This window comes from Capricornis sumatraensis, chromosome 10, assembly GCF_032405125.1.
Source record: "Capricornis sumatraensis isolate serow.1 chromosome 10, serow.2, whole genome shotgun sequence".
NCBI classification, from domain to species: domain Eukaryota; kingdom Metazoa; phylum Chordata; class Mammalia; order Artiodactyla; family Bovidae; genus Capricornis; species Capricornis sumatraensis.
This window is the reverse complement of record NC_091078.1, coordinates 101,528,421-101,547,740: the sequence shown is the minus strand read 5'-3', so window position 1 is coordinate 101,547,740 and position 19,320 is coordinate 101,528,421. Positions and strand designations below refer to the sequence as shown.

The window sequence follows — 19,320 nt, the reverse complement described above, 5'->3', positions numbered from 1 at the left end:
GTGTTATTGCGAAAGAGAAAGAAATGAAGTAATGACACACGCTACAGTATGGATGAGCCTTGAAAATATGTTAAGTGAAGGATGCCAGTAAGGAAAACTGAAAATTGTATGATTCCGCATGCATGAAGTATTCAAAATAGGCAAAGCTATCGAGACAGAAAGATTAATGGTTGCCAGGGGCTGGGGCAGGGTAGAGGAGATTGTAGACTGATAAAAATGTCCTAAACTGATTATGGTGGTGGCTGCATGTATCTGTGGATATACTAAAACCACTGATTTGTGTATCTCAATAAAGCTGTTAAAAAAGATTACAGTAGTTTACTTTGAAATGCATAAAAAAACAGATAAAGGATAGATAGATGGAAGATATACAGTAAGACAATACATTACTAGTATGGGAGTTAACTGCACACTTTTTTTCCCCCAAGTCTGCAGTGTGTTTGAAAGTTTTAGAATAAACATCGGGGGAAAATGACTACAGGTATTACAGCCTCGGAGCATTCAGGTTCGTGAGTCCTTTGCGAATTCTACCCCTCAAAGTTGCAAGGTCTCAAGTCGGCTCACTTTACATAGCAAATTCCTTCATCTGTAAACTGAGGTTAATAATCTACCTTGAAACATCCGTTTGAGTACACAGGAGGTGTTAAAAAAATGTGTTTCTCTTTTTTCCATCTTCAGTTTACTAAGAACACAGTGGCTGTTTTGAAAATGTTTCTAGTTCCTAATGAAGAAGGCATCAGGTGAATACTTGCTTCCTGAAAAGAATTCATGGGAATTTGAAAACCTTTCTAACCAACCAAGTATTTCCTGTGGTGACTGATTCACGCCTTAAGTCTCTTTTAGACTCATCAGCAGTCCGCGTCATTGTGCTAACTGCAAAATAAATCCAGTCTCTCACACCCTACTTTACATGTTTCTAACATGATCACTATTTCATATACCTCCCTCCTTTACCCTTAAGAGTTGTTAAAAATCAGTATGTTACAAAGAGAAATACACCACAAAGTATTGTTTGAAAGGTAAAAAATTTAGTTCCCTGACTGTAAAGAATCTTAAATTTTAGGGAACAGAAGAAGCCTTGTTAAATCTCTTTCCATCCAGGAACTATTTCTATAATAGCCCTGACAAGGAATCTCTCTGTGAACACCTCCAGGGGCAGAGTCTCATTTTTCTTAAGAGTTGTTTTCACTGCTAGATAGATGCAGCTATCCATCTAAAACTGAACTAAAACCTAGCAACTCCTCACTCACACCAAGTCCCTCTCTCAGCTACATTACTTGTGATGCCTGCCTTCAGCAATAAGGGGCAGTGCCCATGGATTCCATAGAACCAAACCTTGGTAAAGTCTTGATTGCACACGCATCTGTCAGTATCTCTCTCTCTCGCCTCGTGTTATTTGTAACGATGAGCCTGTATTCTATTCTGGGGGAAGACACAGAAGGCAGGAGGTAAGGGCAAGACGCTTTGGAGCCTGGAGGTGGGAGCTAACCACTGGACAGCCAGGGGGTCCCAGCATCCATCACTTTAAGGTAACAGGAATGACATGAACAGAAAGTTGCCAGGTGCCGAGTGACAGGCATATCACGACATAAGATACACTTTTTCTGCCCCTCAAACTTTTAACACTTTAACATTTCTTTGAAATGCAAGCCTTGAATCCTATATTCTCTTCCGCAATTTTAGATCCAAACTGATGTAGACATCAAGAATTCCCAATGTAATTTTTTAAGTCCCTACTTAAGATTTACCAACCTGCTTTATTGAGTTCTTTCACTGATTTACATTCTTTTTTCTTTAGTATTTCTTTCAGCAAGGCTTTATAAGAGGTAATTTTACCTACATGTGTCTGACAGTGTCTTGATTTCACCCTCTTCCTTGAAGAATAACGCAGGTGGGACAGAGCAGCTTATGTGTGGTTTCTCTTCCCCAGCCCTCTGGAGGTATCACTGCCATCCTCCGGCAGTATAATGTCGCATGTGTTTGGTCTGTTTCACACTCAGTCTCTTTCATCACCTCGATTTCCTCGTGACGTTGGCAACTTTGGCTTCAGAGTCTTCCATGGCGTTCCCTCCTGCAGGTTATCTCTTCTTTTCAGGTTTCTTTTTAAGCTGTTTCGTGGCTTTGCGTTGTGACAAAACATGTTTTGCATACTTACACCTATGAACAGTTAAGATGATCTATCAGAGGACACTTGAGGCTGGCCCTCGGATTCCTTCTCAACCTGTCTGTAGAAGGGGAGATTCTATAATGATGTAACACTACTGATGAGTACGTAATGGTACATGTGAATCAAGAGTAAGTGCGAAGTCGTCAGCACGTGTTTCTAACTCTCGAACCTTATAAACCAGTGTCTGTCATATAAAGGTTACTAACACGTCAAAGGCTCTGGAAACCATGTTAGGACTGAATTTTCTTTACCCCACGTTATATCTAAAGGCTCTCCACCTTCACTGTTTCTGCTTTGTACCTTTTCTTCACTTGAAAATGTTTTTATGCTGTCACAGTTTGTCCCAGCCCATGAATCTGCTCATCTAGGTTTTAGACTCAAATCCTGACTCTGCAAAACACCGGTGTGAGTGACCCTGTTCACCTGTTAAGAAGTCTGTCTCCTCCCAAGGGCGGCTGTGAGGATTATTACACAGGAGATAGATGACAAATGTCTGGCAAAGAAAAAAGGCCAAGCCTACCGAGGTGGTTCCAGGGGGCTGCTTGTCAGTGGCCACGGGATCCCAAGTGCTACACGGCTGCACTCTTCACGGCTTCCTGCTTCTGATTCGTTTCTCTAACCCTTCATTTCTTCATGTCTCCACGTTCTCAGTCTCACATATTCTGGAATTTTCAGCACTCCCAGTATACCCATGCTGCTTTCCCTATGAAATCATACAGGTGGGTTTACGGGGCAGGCATCTGTCCTCCACGCTGGGCACAAGCCTCTTACTTCTTGCCTCCTCATGAGGAGGCCAGCACAGGCGCACCGATGGCTCCGGCCATCACCCTGGCTCCAGTCCGCCAGGCGACTGAACTAACTGAACTAGCTGGCCTGTTCCAAGCTGTCCTTTAAATTGGTAAAAACCCTCCTATCTGCCTTCCTTTCATGGCATGTGTTGTGTATGTGTGTGAGGCAAAGTCTCTTGAATAAATTGTATCAGGTCTTTGCAAACCTCCAGAAAGAGTTGAGTAGAAAGTGTTAATCTTTACCCTGGGTTACCATGCCCTTGCAGAAAACAAAGGCTTTCAGAAGCTGAACAATTTACTCACAGTTACATGGGAATTAACAGCAACACCCCTCAGGCTGAGTCTTCCTGAATGGGAAAATGTAACTGGTGCTCCCAAAGACAGCACTTTATTAGCAGGTAGCTAACTAGCCAAGTGGCACTGGTGTAAGCAGAAGAGCTCCGTTTCCCAACAGATGAGACACAGACAGGTTAGGAGCCTTGCTGAGGTGACACGAAGCTGCAGAACTCAGGGGTGAAGCAAAACCCACAAAGGGTCCAGCTGAAGCAGCCCCATGAGTTCATCTACTAAGCGTTTGTTTGCCCTCTTCAAGTCATAAGAACTACCTGGAGAATGATGACTTTCTGAAAGAACAGACAAGTTGCAGCTGTTATTGTGAAGTGGAAATCCTATCTCACACAAACAGTTGTGTTTGGGTTACCATAGTAGTAAAGCACCTCCAATCTGCAGGGGACATCAGGGAGGAGACCGGGAAAGCCATACACTTTCAGGCTTTTGCCAAATGTGACGAACAAAGAGGTTGGCAAGATGCCCCTGGTGCTGTGCAATGCCGTCCTCTGGGTTGTCTCAGTACCCTGAAAGAACTCGACTGGCCTGTCGTTACTAAAACATTTTCTCTAATTTTCCCACCTGGGTCAGAGAAGTTCGGTCTCTCAGCTCTTTTCACAACCTGCAAATTGAAAAGCACAAACGTGACTAGGCTTAGCCACTTCCACTCAAATGTTTTTTTTCAGTGCTTCCAGCCTGAGAGGCTCACATAAACCACATGTGAAATTACAGTCTGCAAACAGCCTGGCCCAAAGAGCCCAGTAAAACACACATGTATTATGTGCGGTGGTGGAGCGTGTGGGGTGGAGGAGTTTAGGGATCAGTCTAACCAATTAATCACTGTCAGCGCCGAAATATCAAAAACGCCAGCACAGATAAGGAGAACAACAAGAGCTACCTGGCCCACTAGGCCTTTTTATGTGACGTGTCTGCCTCAGAGACTCATCGAGACACTGCTCGGTAATCCTCACCTCCTTCCTCTCTGGGAGGTGCTTTGAAGTGTAACTTAGAAAGGGGAGGCTGAGAAAAAAAATGCCACAGCCTCCCCCTGCCGGTGAGGTGCAGGAGGAGGTTGCTTCGCGCTTCTCGCTGCTTAGATCTGTTTCACTGTTGTCGTTTTTATAACTTCCACCCTGTCCCATACTGTTAGTCAGATGAGAAATCGAGATGACGAAAGGAAGGAAGAAGATGCTGTCACCAACTTTCCACTCCTCCCACTGTGAATATTATAGACTCTTTTGCTCCCTTTATTTTTCAGTGTTTACTTCCAGTCTGAATTCTAAAACGGAGAAGCCAGATACCTAGGGAATTCATAAAAAGAACACATCACCATTCTCTCCTTAAATATTAATGCCAAACCAGCAGAGGGTGAAAAACAGGGAAACTAAACTGTGAATCAGCCTTTCACGTGTGATTTTTTAAAATCAAGAGCTCCCTGTAAGGGACCTGTAACCCCTCATATGACACTACTTGAACTCTCTGGACAGGAAGGGCGGGTGTTCTTGGCCCTACGAGTCTGTGACTTTGACTGGCACATGCTTCTCATGTGACTTAACGTGGAACACAAAGGAGCATAAGATGAATAATCTTACTCTGAGACTTTTAACTTAAAGGTCCTTCCTAAATCATCACAACTCAAATGCAGCGTTGACAGCTAAATATGATTTGAGCTTAACTATCTAGTAAACAGACAGCCTGAACACTGTACGATCTTTTTCGAAAAAAGTAGGTTATATCGTACTTGGAGAGGTGAAACTCTTCTCCACCAAGATGCAACTGCTCTGTCTACAAAGTATTAAAATACATCTAGATTTTTTTTCCCAAGAGGAATTTAGAGCAGTTTATTCCAGGCTTTTAACAACAGGATCTGAGTCTAGTCTAGTCTGACCACAAGAATCTATCTGGGTTAAATTCACCAGTGGGGTGCTTCACCCTTAGGCAACCTACTTTCCCACCCCCCGCCCCAGGCTTATTTATTTTTTTATTTTAAAATTAATTAAAAATTTTTTTTTCAAATTTTGGATTTCCCTGGTGTCCCAGTGGTTAAGACTCTGAGCTCTCAGTGGAGGGAGCATGGGTTCGATCCCTGGTTGGGGAACTAAGATCCCACATGCTGTGTGTCCAATAAATGAAATAAAACATTAAAAAAAATTTTTTTTCCCAAATTTTTATTTAACGCCAGAAACATTTTGTATCAGGGTACAGCCGAAAATACATCTAGATTTGCTGCCCGTTCACAATGCATAAATGAATACTGGTCTTGGAGAGTGAAAATTCCCAACTGGTCCTGGAAACCTGTCCAATTCATCCATTGGATTAGTCAACACAGTAGTCACCTTCCTAGACCAAAGACAAGCCAGGCTCTTTGGGGCCACATTCCTGACAAGTGAGAAAGCAGGGTGAGCGCACAGCTGGGAATGCACCACCGCTCTTTGGGTGTGGCTCAGGAGTGTGGAACCATCTCTGAGAGTCTGTGGGGCTTCCCTGATTGGGCAACAGGTCACCAGGACAGGATGGCTGAAGAATCCTGTGGAACAGGTATTGAGAGGAACAGGAAGGACTAGGTCCCGGCTGACTGACACCAACAGGCAAGCCTGGCAGCAGATGAGTGCATTATCTCCCCAGCGCGTCGTAGAGACCCGAGGCGGTTTCTGCCAGTGCTGGGCCTGAATGGGCAGACACGGCGGGGGCTGGAGACAGGACGTGCAGTGGGAGCCTGAACGCGCCCCTGGCTGAACTGGGGGAAAGAAAATCGATTTCCCCTCCTTACCTTCTGTTCCCTTATTTATGTCGAGGCCCAAAAAGAGACTAGGAAAGACTCCACTAGCCTTCAGTTGAAAAGGAAAGAGCACAGTTTCAGTCCCCAGTCAACACCAACCAGTCCCCCTAGCTTTCAAGAGAGGCAGTGAGTTATCTTAAAAGACAAAAAGCAGCAGATGCCTCAAGCACAGAGGGAATAAATAAAGGCTACAGGGGGAGACGGCGATGACAGCTTTCTGATATCCTGGCGCTGCTCACACCATCCTGGCTGCCCCCAAAGACGCTGCCTCATTTAGTAATCTCCACAACCCTGCACCATAGACATCGTTTTTATGGAGGAAACTGAGCTTAGGTGAGCCACACCAGCTCATAGCACTCACCAGCGTCAGAACTGGCGAGCAAATTCAGGCCTGCCCAACCTTTTTTAACGAACAAAGTGGTCACTGTATTTGCTCACGCTTCCATCTGTCCGCCCTTCTCCCCTCCCACCTCAGCACCTCTACAGGGCTAACCTGGGAGGAGCTCACCTGCGTGAAAAGTCTCTCAGGTGGAAGATCTTACCCTCCAAATGAAGAGTCTGTCTCTGAAGTGCACCTCTCAATTGGGCTTTTTTCCCTCTTATAAATGAAGAACCAATTTGAGCCAATATTTTCAGTTTCTATTTCAAGCTTATGGCCAAACCTGGTCTGCATACCCTCTGCAGACTCTCAGATTGACTGACAGTTGACAGACGGGTTTAACCTAAGAATACGGGGCTACCACAGCTGTATCTGACCATATCTCTGTCTTATGCCCAGTGACAGGAAAATAAATTCACACTTAACAACAGCTTCTCTAGTTAGAACTCCAGTGGCCGGTGCCTACCTGGGTGGGCCTCACCACTGACTGCTCTGCAGCGTGTGACAGCTGCTCATGGGGACGGGCTCCTTCTGTATTTTTGCTCTTATGACTCAGTGCAATTTAAAATATCCCTGGGCTTAATACAAACAGTCTCAGAAGCCGATTTCCAAAGAACAGCAATCCCCTTAAAATAGAAGCTTTCAAATGGCATTACTGCTCATCAACACCAGGAGGGTTTTTTGCCTGCCTGATACGACACTGCTTCATGCAGGCAGTCGCTGAGCAAAATTCTCTGGGAAAGATGACAACATGAACCTGTAAGACTACTGATGGACTGTCTTCCTAGTTCTCTCCTGGTATCAATGCACTTTGCCATAGCGGAATTTCTTCCTACAGTAGCTCAGCACGGTACATTCAATTTGGGAACAGGACTAAACCTCCAGCTTTTAGCAGCCAATTAAATATATGTTAAACCATTTTACTGTGTGACCTGGCAGAAGTCACTTTATCTTTCTGGGTCTCAGGGGACTCATCTCTGGAATGAGATTACACTAGATATCTAAGGCCCCCCTCTATCTCTGATGTACGAAAGCGAACCCAGTTGCCACGAACCAATCTGTAATAACACTCTAATGGGATGAAGAGATTAGATGGACAAAGAGAATCTGATGTCAGCACAGATTCCATCACTTAAAAAAAAACGAACACAGCTATATATCCTGTCTCCTGCCTCCTCAGATATACGATCCCACTCATACCTGAGAGTCCAAAGCAAAGCGCAAAGACTAAACACCTAGTTAGGGGCCCAAGGTTGAGGCGGAGTTCAGATCCAAGCTCTGCAACACTGACTGCCTGGGCTAAGTGCGTGTGGGCGCTGAAGACACACTCTTCACTTGTGGCACAATCATGTGGGTGAAAAGAGGTTTCTGAGGAATTCTGATGATTCCAAAGAAGATGGTCTTGGGCAAAACTCTTTTCCCTGGTGCAACTCACTGGTGTAGAGACCAATGGGAAGCACTCACCAATGAAGTGGCTGATGGTATTGAGAAAAGACTCTGAAAAGGGGGAAATCAGGATGGGGTAGTGGAGGTTTACTTAAGTAGGGGTCCCTTATTATTCACCTAAAGTGTTGTATAAGCTTGAGCATTCACAGAATTTTATAGAATATGTTAAAAATAGAGAGAACTTTTACAGAAATAGACACGGGTCCTCAAAAAGGCCCTAAAGCTCTTGCTATTGAAGTCAATGCTTCTTAGAGCTAGACTCTAGGTTAGTCTGTCAATCAGACAGATTTCAGGGTTGACTTTGGGAAAATACTTGTCCTTGGATGAAGAGACCCCAGGCTTTGGGGTCACATTAAAGTGGGTGTGATTCCTGGCTTTACCATTTACAGAGCAATCTTTGGCAAAACTTAAAATCTCACTGGGTTTCAATTTTCTCATCTGTAAACTTGGGTTTAGGGTTTCCCAGGTGGCTCAGTGGTAAAGAATTCACCTGCCAATACAAGAGGTGTGGGTTCGATCCCTGGGTCGGGAAGATCCCTTGGAGAAGGAAATGGCAACCCGTTCCAGTATTCTTGCCTGGAGAATCCCATGGACAGAGGAGCCTGGCGGGCTACAGGCAGCGCAGTCACAAAGAGTCGGACATGACTGAGACACTGAGTGCACAAAACCGGGTGCAGTGTGCCTACAGGTCCACCGTGAGCGTCAGCAAACATGCAGGAAACATCTAGCGCAGTGGGCATCCTAGGGGTTTACTGATGCTGCAGAGGCAGAGTCCTCCTCCGCCTCTTCCTTAACCACTGTGCCTGGCCTCCCTCCTGTCAACTCAGATGCTAGTAAAATAAACTAAGGCAGCGAGAATAAGCAGAAACCCATCTAGAGCAGCCATGGCCACATTAATGGGTTTCCTGGTCACAGAAGAGTCTCATAAGTCCAAGCCCTTCCAGGCCTGGAACAGAGCGAAAACAGAAATCCGCAGAGAGAGGCTGCTGCAGGCAGCTCACTCAGAGAGTGGAGAAGGTGTGGAAAGGACAGAGAGCAAACTGCCCAGGACCATTTACTGCAGAAGCATGTACGCTTCTACCTGCACTGGGCTGAGAGTATCCCTCTAGGCTAGAACACTACTGTTGTCAGCTATTTCCACTCACATCAGGTTCAATGTACTACTCTGTTAAAAGAAGGGAGAGAAATGCTGCAAAAATGCTTAAAATGTGAAAAGTTGTGGGCCTTAAAGAATACACTACAATCCGTGGCGGAAATCTCATTTATGTAAAACAGTCCAAAGACCAACAAAATCAGATAAACTTATTTACCGTGTAAAGACATATGGAATAGAGGAGAATTCCCTTATTGCTCTATACATGGAAATACTGCTGCAACGAAATAACCGAGTAAACGGTTGTTGACTTTTCCAATGCTTTTCTTGGGGGGGAAAAAAAAAGATTCCGTTTAAAGGAAAGACCACGCTCAGGCTGAAGTGATGTGGCAGACATGTCTTCCTCCTGCCCCTTCAGGTTTGAAAATTCACAAGTTCCTTTTATTCTCTCTTCATTCAGAAAACTAGGCATTCACTTTTCAGAATTCAAAATGCAATGAAAGGAGTGCACCTCTCCTCACGTCGCAAGTGGCTTGGATGTGATTCTTTTAATGAGGTACTAATGAGGAGCTAAAAGTTCTGTCCTGTCTGTGAATTATTTTAAGTGGACACATAGGTGGCCTTGGGAGACTTGTTTTTCAACTCCCCGATTTTCTCACACTGGCCTACACCGGACCTAACGGCATAACAAACACTATATGAATTTTAAGCTCTGGAAGAATTTAAAAACTGGAATGTTTTGCTTTCCTTTCAAAATAAAGAGGTCAAAGCAGGCAGTTGTTTTTCTGAGCAACTGACCATGGAACGCCCAGGTCTCCATGTTCAGGGCAATGTATTTTAATAGCAGCAGTAGCAGCTGCTACCTAACATCAATCAAGCACTACGGGGCCAGGCACTGAGCTACGTGCTGTGCATAAATTATTTCATTTACACGGCACAATCATCCTATGAAGGACTATTATTATTTCTATGCTAGAGACAAGGAAATCAAGACTTAGAGAGGTTAAGAATCTTGTCCAGTTTGCAAGATCAGAAAGCGGCAGGCCTAGAATCTGAACCTGGGAGTTAGGTGTTTTTAGACTCTGCGTACGAGCCAGACTGCCCACTGCTTTAGATACTGTTTCCTAAGTATACTCTGTATGTGTGCTCAGTTGTGTCAGACTCTTTGCAACCTCGTGAACTGTATGTAGCCCACCAGGTTCCTCTGTCCATGGAATTTTCCAAGCAGGAATACTGGGGTAGGTTGCCATTTCCCTCTTCATCTAAGTATATTAAAGAATATATAAAACAATGACATAAGAACAATCATTCACTTGCTTTTAGAACTTCATTTCTCTTTCCCACACTTCTCTTTTCTTCCCCCTTCAAGTCTTAAGTCAGAACTGAAGGATAGAAGGGTGAAGATTAGAGGCAGGACTGAGTGACATTTTTATCACCTGAAAAGACCTTGCTGCTCTAACTCCTCTCGGAACTAACTGATACACGTGAACAATTAATCTCAGGCCCTGAAATTACCTCATAAAAGCAAATTTGAAAAAAAAAAATCATTTCCATTATTTTTTCTTCCCCCAAGAGGTGAAGGGACTGTTCAATCCTTGACGCTACAGTAAAAGTACTGAGATTCTAGATGCTAAGTGGGACAGGACCAGACGCAGGCCTTTCAGGGCTTAACCTGTGGCTGTGAGCAGGGAGTGTGGCTCCTGTAATACTGGCCCTTACATCTGTCTCAGAGAGGCGGCCTGGCTCTGGCTGACAACACCAGCCGTATGCGATGGGAACAAGAGGCAAAGACACAGACGTGGAGAATGGTTAAGACTGGTCTAATATGAATACAGTGTGTGCTGTGAAACACAAAAGAGAGGCCGGCTCCTACCCTTAGCACAGATTATGACTCCAAGCACTCAGTCCTTGGAGAATTTTCTAACTGCGTAGAACCATGTCATGTTTAAGTCCACTCTCATTCAAAGAGCCGGCAATCCATGAAAGTAACACACAGGCTTATCTAGATTTACTTCCAGTCTAAATCTTTCTGTATCAACTGCCCAGATAAGTGTGTTTAAAGGCAAGTATCTGCAAGGTTCAGTATGTTTGGCTGGGCTCTATCTTTAATTTCTACAGAGTTCAGAGGGTTACAGATCTTTTCAGTTTCACGTAGTAGAGCTATGGGCTGCAATGGTTTGTGGTGGTTGGATTATAAGTAAGTAGGTGGAAAGCCTTGGCTCCATTTGGAAGTTGAAGACAGGAGGGCTACAGTGACTGGTGTGAGATCTTGGGAGTAATTTAACTCTTCTGGCCTCTCTTTTGCTCTCTCTCAGAACTCATGCCAACATCACACAACATATCTAAAGTGCTGTGGATACTCCAGAGAAAGACTCTACACAGACCTTTTAAAGCTGCGTCTCCGCAGACCCAGAGAACAGACTTGTGGGCGCGGGATGAGAGGAAGAGGGCGGGGCAAACTGAGAGAGGAGCGTGTTAACACAGACACTGTCATACATCCAGGACTTGAATCCCATATCACTTACCTGTATCGCTCCTCCTGTAAGGCCTGCATTATTAGCGAATAGTCCCTCTGATAATGCTCCTTGAGGGTCTCAAAGGATTCCTCGAGTCGGGCCTGGGTTTCCCGGATCTCCTGGACCTCGTGCAGCAGTGCATCGAACCCTGAGCTCTGCATGTCCAAGGTGTTGGTTCTGGAGCTGGACGCTCCTACGGCGAGGCCGCCGGCGGTGCTGTTGGCGCCCACTGAGCCCGAGGTGGCGCTGGAACAGTCCTCCTCACTCCCATACTTGGGGCTGGACTGAAAGGTGGAAATGGCCCCCAAGGCCTTCCCTGCCTCGTCCACCTGCCCTTCCTCTAAAGAGTCCTTCAGGTTGGGGATGTTGTCGGCGCTGCCAAACTTATTTCGAATTAGAGACGCGATCTCTCTGGGCTTGGAGACTACGGCCCCAGCAGCCGAGTGGGTTGCCTGGGAGAAGCTGGACAGCCCCCCCTTGACGCTGTCCACCACGCCTTCGCTGAAGCCGGTCACTTTGGCGCCCACGTCCTTCAGCCCCTGGTGCATGTCCCTGAAGACATCCTTTGGCTGCCGGGGGATCCCATTCTGCTCCACCTCCCGGAGCTTCCGGTGGTAGTGCTCGAGCTTCTTCTGCAGCTGCTGGATGGTCTGGGCGGACTTCTGGTTCTTCTTCTCAAAGACCTGCTTGATGCGGGCGGCCTGCTGCTTGTCCGCACTGTTGGCCAGCTTCAGGTACTCGGCCACGTTGTCGTCCCGGGCCGTCTGTGCAATCTTGATTTGTTCCGTGAGCTTCAGGATCTTCTGCTGCAGGTGGGCAATAGCAGCCTTTGTGCGCTGAGGGTCTGGGGTTCCATCCACCGAGTCTGTGTGCAGGCTGCCATCTGTGCTGGAGGCCACCGCACTAGAGGTCTGGGCAAGGCTGCTCACTTCCAACCGCTCGATCTGGTGTGAAAGCAAGAGGGGGAGGTTAGAAGGAGCCCAGGAGGACTCGCTCTCCACCATCGATGGGCCCCAATGTATTGAAAAAGTTCACCTACTCAGCACAGAGCATTGTTCTAATTGTTTAAGTCACTCAGTCCTATCTGACTCTTTGCGATCCCATGTACTCCCACCAGGCTCCTCTGTCCATGGGATTCTCCAGGCAAGAATCCTGGAGCAGGTTGCCATTTCCTGCTCCAGGGGATCTTCCCCACCCAGGGATTGCACACACATCTCCTGCACTGGCAGGTGGATTCTTTACCACTGAGCCACTGGGGACACCCACTCAGCACAGAGTGCTGACCCAATTCCTCCTGTCCTATACCAGCCCCCTTGCCCTCTTGGATACTGTCCCCAAACAAGCACACTTTGCTTTAAGTAAACCAGATACATGAGAAAAGATTTGCAGAGGCTGGAATCTGTGCAAAAGGTATTCATCTTCTGCTAAAGGATTTCTTACAGTACTGCTTTACATAATAAAGCTCTCCCAGTGAGTTTAAAGCATGAATTAATTCACACTCAGCACACATACTTGTGTTTAGAACTTTATCTATGTACAACATAGTACATCTGCATTTCAATTTAATTATATGAAAACTGTCTCTGTATTCAGACACCACTGTATTCCAATTCTTGCTTTCAGATTACAGTCATCTGAAAATGTTGGTGAGAAAGGTAATTTAAGTGGCTATATATAAAAATCCAATTGTTATCACGTGTCTTTTTAATCAAACCACATCAAGGGGTACAGAATCATTTTGTCTGTTCCAACAGGGACACTAAATTGGAAGTTGGTGGCATGTGAAGGGGAGAACGGGAAGGTCCTGCTGAAAGTGGCAAGCATGAACATGATAAGGGCTTGAGAGTTAAAAGCCCAGATCACAAGTAGCTGTGATAAGCTTGGGCAAGGTAACATGAACTGTCTGGGACAGAGATAGAAGAGGTAAGTAATTAAACAAGTCAGGGACTAAGTTCAGGCCTTGTGTGAAGCTCAAATTTTGTCTGTTCTGTCTACTCAAAGATTTTTATTAGGCAAGGGACTCCAAAACACATACAATGACTATCTTCCTATGTGTGTGTGCAACCATTCAAGGGAGCCAAAGAAGAAGACAGATTGTTCAGATTTGAAAACTTCAACTATCAAACTTCAAAACCATCAGGCCAAAGCTAAGGGAAGGTTGAGTTTCTCTAATTCAGGAGAAAAAACCCCTTCAAGAAGGTGTGCCTGGATGTGGCTTGTGGTGATGAATTAGGGCAGGGCCCATGCAAAAAGAGGATGAGATGGTTGGATGGTGTCACCGACTCAATGGACACGAGTTTGAGCAAGCTCCAGGAGATAGTGAAGGACAGGAAGGCCTGCGTGCTGCAGTCCACGGGGTCACAAAGAGTCGGACACAACTGGACAATGACAGCCATGCAAAAAGGCTTTGGACGCTGCTCTCTATTGAGCAGTGACAGCAAGAAATGATGAAATAACCACTGTGGGGTAAACAATTCCCACCAGGAGTGACGATGTGCAAGTTCACCACCCTGGAGAAAGAGGGGGCACATTCGCTCCCTTGTTTCCCATCCCTAATCTCATTTACCAGTAAACAAGATGGTAGCAAGAACTACATATAGGTTACTCTCATATTCGGAAAGGCCAAATCAGTAATTCTGTAATGACAATAACACACCAAATCTGAAATAGTCATGAAGTGCTGACCAGTAACTCGTCAGTCTAGAGACACATTTTCCCTTTCCCATCTTGGCTGTACCTCCTCAGTGTGCTGTCTGAGCAGGGACCATGCTGATTGCTAAGACACACGCAGTTCGCAACTGGGTTCAGTATATTACTACTGATGTGAATAGCAAGCAGTAATATTTTCCTTCCACATGAACAGAAGTGAACTACTGAATGCTGAAATAAAAGCAAAAGATAATCTATAACTGAAACGAGTAACAGAAATGACATTATGCTTCACTAACGAAACGAATATGTACAAGAGTCAGGGAGGAACCCGGTAACCGGGTCGGGTCCCTTCTCCATCCACCCTGCTCCTCTCTAGGCGCCTGCGAATCAGCGTGGAAGGGCCAGAGGGAAGGCAGCAGCGGCAAAGAGGAGCCAGAGTTCCAGCTAACTGAGCTGCCCAGAGTTCCAACAGAAGCTCCTGGAAACCCACTCTGCTCAGGGCCTCGGGGCCACTCTCTCAGGCTGCACAGAGCTCCCACGGCATGAGTTTCTCTCTGAATGGGATTTCCGATCCCGTAACTACCAGACATATCATTACACGATCCTGACTATGCTTATGCTTGACGGCTCCCCATCTACCACAGTGTAACAGGAAGGCAAACACGAAACACCTCTAGGTTGAGGACCACAAGCTTATGCATGGTCTAGTTTTCTTAGGCTCTTTCTTATCTGAATATCAACTTCTACGCATCCTGTTGTCTGAGGAAGTGTCGACATGGAAATCAAGTGTCACTGTTACTCTGGGAGGACACACATGGATCACACTGCTCAAAAGATACTGTTGGGACTAGAATCGGCGTGTTTTAAATGTATTTATTATTTATTAAAATATATCTAATTTACAATGATGTGTTCATTTCTGCTGTAGAGCAAAGTGACTCAGTTATACACACATATATACCTTGTCTTCCATTATGGTTTATCACAGAATACTGAATATCATTCCCTGTGAGATAGAATAGGATCTTGCTCTCAGAATCAAGGTTTGATTCCATCACTAAAATTGTAAAAACCTATATAAAGGTTCAACATAATTATTTACAAATGATCACAGTTTAGATGTGATGTTACTTCCCTGCACAGCAACTGAAGAGATCACCCAGTCTCTCTCTACTCTGGCTTCTCTGTCTGGGCTGTCTGGAGCCCCACTGCGTCCTTCCTGTGCCCGATTCCCACTTAGCATCAGCAATGTGTCTGCGAGAATACAGCTGACAGAATCCACTGTCCTCAGCCCCGAGAAAGAAGACTAACCCTCAGTTTCAGCACAAGGGTAGTTTACATTTGAAACCATGAATCCCTGGGTTACCCAGTAACTCCTCCCAATTTTGGCAAGCACTATTCTTAAAAAGGAAGAAGAGCAAGAGAAATCGGGAGAAGAGGGGAGGGGGCAGAAAGAAAAAGGAAGAGAAAGATACATTGAACTGCAGAGTTACAGGACAGGGATGAGAATGCTCTCTTGGTATCGACAGCACTGTGAACCAAGTCCTTGGTGGCCTGAATACTTAGCACTGGAAGGGCTGACTCAGCCATGAGTTGTAAATGTACCAGCTGCAAAGTTTGCTTTCCCAAGTCTTTGCTAGCGTACGAGGCTCTCCACATCTAACAACATAAAATTTCATTCCCACTTCACTCCAGACAAACAACTAAATTGCCAATAGGAAAAGAATATTTTAAACCTTTTTAGAAGGCAATAGTGGAAAATAGGAGAAGGTTTTCTTAAACGGGAAAAGGCAGAGATCAGAAAAACAAGACTATTAAATCTGGCTACAGTTCCTACAGCAGGGAAGCACAGGTTCTGGCATAAACTGCTCGGGTTCAAAACTGGCTTTGCTACTTACTAGCCATGTGACACTGGGCAAGTTGTTCAACCTCTGTGTTCGTTTTGTCAACTGTACAATAGGGATAGTACTAACGCACACAAAATCACCTCAAAAACAGCTTGAAAAAGCATTGATATACAAGTAATACTCGTGACAATGATCCTGATCACCTGTGAACTTGGGGCTACAAGTCTAGTTTGTCTCAAACAGCCCTTTTCTGTTGCGAACCACTTAAGACCCCACTCTTTTCTACCACCAGCAGTTTTCAGGTCTATCTTCATGAGGAACGAAGTTTTAAAATCATCTCGTGGGTGACACTGCGTATGTGACAATTCACTGAAACGTGAACTCTGGTGGGGTCTGCTCACTAGCTTTGGAGCTACTGATCCCACCATGTGCCTCGGCAGAATTGTGACCCGCCCCCCGGCCCTGCCAAAAAAACAACAAACCAAAACTGTATCAAGGGTCACTTGGGAATAACGGAAACTTTCCATTTGAATCTATGTGTGCTAAGGGCACAACTGGAATGCAGCTCTCCAGCCAGGGTGCACAGCTTCACACGTCCAGTCTTCTGCCTTCAAGGGCACAACCTCCTTTCCTTTCCTGGCTGAGGGGAACCCAGTCCAGGCACAGCCTCCTTCAGGGAATCTCTCCTGACAGCCTCCTGCTCCCAGTTGGATTCATGTGTGCAGTCGCTCAGTCGTGTCCGACTCTTTGCAGCCCCATGGACTGTAGCCCGTCAGGCTCCTCTGTCCATGGGGATTCTCCAGGCAAGAATACTCAAGTGGGGTGCCATTTCTTCCCCTAGGGCATCTTCCCACGCAGGAACTGAACTTGGGTCTCCTGCGCTGCAGACAGATTCTTCACGGTAGGAGCCACCAGGGGAGCCCCTGGAGGCGCGGCTCCTCCTCGCTGTTCCCACACGCCTCTGCGCTGCGCCACTGTGCCGCGCCACTGTGCCGATCACATTACGCTCTTCCTCGCTGTTCTCACACATCTATGCACTGCACCACTGTGCTGATCACATTATGCTGATGCGACTGTCTGAGTGGGCTGCTTCTACTGACAGTTCCTGTGGGGTAGGGGTCATCACTCATCTCTGTGCCCCGAGAAGGTATCACAATGCCTTGAACAAAGAAAATATCCAGTAAGGGTTCAATATAAATGCTTGCTAGCGTGTCCTTCAAAGGATCCTTTTAGAGCTCGTACGCCATGCGGTGACTGAGCCTATGTGACTATGAATGGAACAAAGGTCAGAATTTTTGTAAGAAAAACAGCTTCCAACAGATGATACACATTCCTCCAAGGCTGCTGAGGAAAAGCTACTGCCTGAGTCGAATATGCGTTGAGATGATTAACTTCCTCTCTGGCCCACCCTGCTCTAGCCCCACTGCAAAGAATCCATTATGGAATCCAGGGCTGCTGCTCAGAACGTGCCATCACAGGAGAACTGCTTTCCTGCTTGTGTGAAATACAGCACTGAAGATGAGCACTGCCAGGAGTACTTCAGGCCTGATGCGTGAATTTGATGGATTCATGTGAGCCCGGGGTCGGGCGGGGAGGGAGGAAGAGAAAGAAAGGAAAGAATAGAAAGAGATCACAGGCAACTTCCAACCACAGCACTGACGGTGTAAGTATAAAATTATATGCTGCTTTTTTATGGTTAGGAGCTGTTTTTGTAAGCACAGATTCATTGTTCAGCTTAACCAAGGGGTTTCAAGTATCAGGTCGCGTATGCACTGGAAAATGTTCAAGCAGAGACTTCGTGCCTGCATGTTAAAACTGTCGCATGAGGATGCACTGACAGTTAGAACAGATGATCCCCGTTTCCTTCTAACTTTAAGGTTTTAACTTTTGTGAAAAAGAAATAGTGACTTGGGGTATGGGTTTTTCAAAAATCTTTCTCATAAATCCTCAGAATGAAGAATGACTAGTCCGAAGCACACAGATCTGCTAATACTAAAGTGACTTTCTAGTTTTTGAGCAGGTGCTAACGAGCCAAAGAAGAAAGTGACACAGAAAAATGCTTTCACTGCTGAAGATTTAAGAATGCATATATCAGTAAAACCCATGTGTGGATAAGCGAATCTATAAAACTGCCACCAATGAGTTCCCCTTTACAAGTTAATTTCCCACAAATACTCTTAGGACACAGTCTAATTAAGACAAAAGATTTCCAAGCCTCAGCTTAATCCTTTTTATTTCAAGCAATTCTGATAAAACAAAAGTCTAAAAAGCAATGAAAGAATCTGAAAAGCTCCATGTGGTTTGTGATAACCTGGTTCTCTCTGAACTGGCTATTGTTAGGCTTACATGTGGAGTAAAAAGCTCTAGGGAGGCGCTGTATAAACTGTACACCCTCAATTCCATTTTATGGCTTGATTACTCTTCTTCCTCTTTAAATGGTCTTAGATATAATGCATTTGCTAACAGTTTCCAAATGTATACCGTAGCCCATACTTAACTCGACTCATATACCCAACTACCCATCTGCTATCTTTACTTGGATGTCTAACAATCACTTCAAATTTACTACATACAAAACTGAGTTCCTGACATCTCCCTAACCTGTGGCCCCTGCAATCTTTTCCATCTTGGTAATGGCTACTTTACTGATCCATGCGATCATAAAGCATACAGAGCTTAAGTTGTCCACAAACACAGAGTAAAGAGGTGGCCAAACCACTGCTTGAACCCGGGTAGCCTGGCTCCGGAGCCTGCGCTGTTACCAACATGTGTACTATGTTGCCACAGCAAAATGTTTCGGGCTCTACTTGCAGAATCTGCCTGCTTCTCATTGTACCTCAGCTGCAGCCACTCTGACCTACGACACTATCAGTTCTTCCCTGCATGACTGCAATGACCTCCTACACTACTACAGCAATAACATTTTTGCGGTCAAAAATATTTCAGTAGTCCTTAAAAACCTAAGTCAGATCACAGCATCTTTTACATGCATTACTTTCCGGTGGCTCCACACATTGGTCAGAGTAAAAGCTAAAGTCCTTACAAGAATGATATATAAACCAACGTTCTCAGATAGAACATAATGGATATAACCTAGCTGATACTTCAGAGTTATAATGGGACAGCAGTAACTTAAAAAAAATTTAAAAAATTTTAATTCTACTATGAAAAAAACAGCATAAAGATGTGACTAGTATGGATTTCAGTGCATGCTCAATCACTTAGCTGCATCTGACTCTGCAACCCCATGGACTGTGGCCCACCGGGCTCCTCTGTTCATGTGATTTCCCAGGCAAGAATACTGGAGTGGGTTGCCCAGGGGATCT

The 19,320-nt window shown here is 45.4% G+C and overlaps 1 protein-coding gene across 2 annotated transcripts in view; it reads right to left on the bottom strand.

Moving 5' to 3' along the window:
• Window positions 1–19,320, bottom strand: part of TMCC1 (transmembrane and coiled-coil domain family 1) — a 107,943-nt gene that overhangs the window by 9,384 nt on the left and 79,239 nt on the right. For both annotated transcript variants that reach the window (XM_068981968.1, XM_068981969.1), the window contains exon 2: window positions 11,505–12,439. In XM_068981968.1, the coding sequence (XP_068838069.1) occupies window positions 11,505–12,439 (935 nt within the window). The remainder of the gene's footprint in view (window positions 1–11,504; window positions 12,440–19,320) is intronic.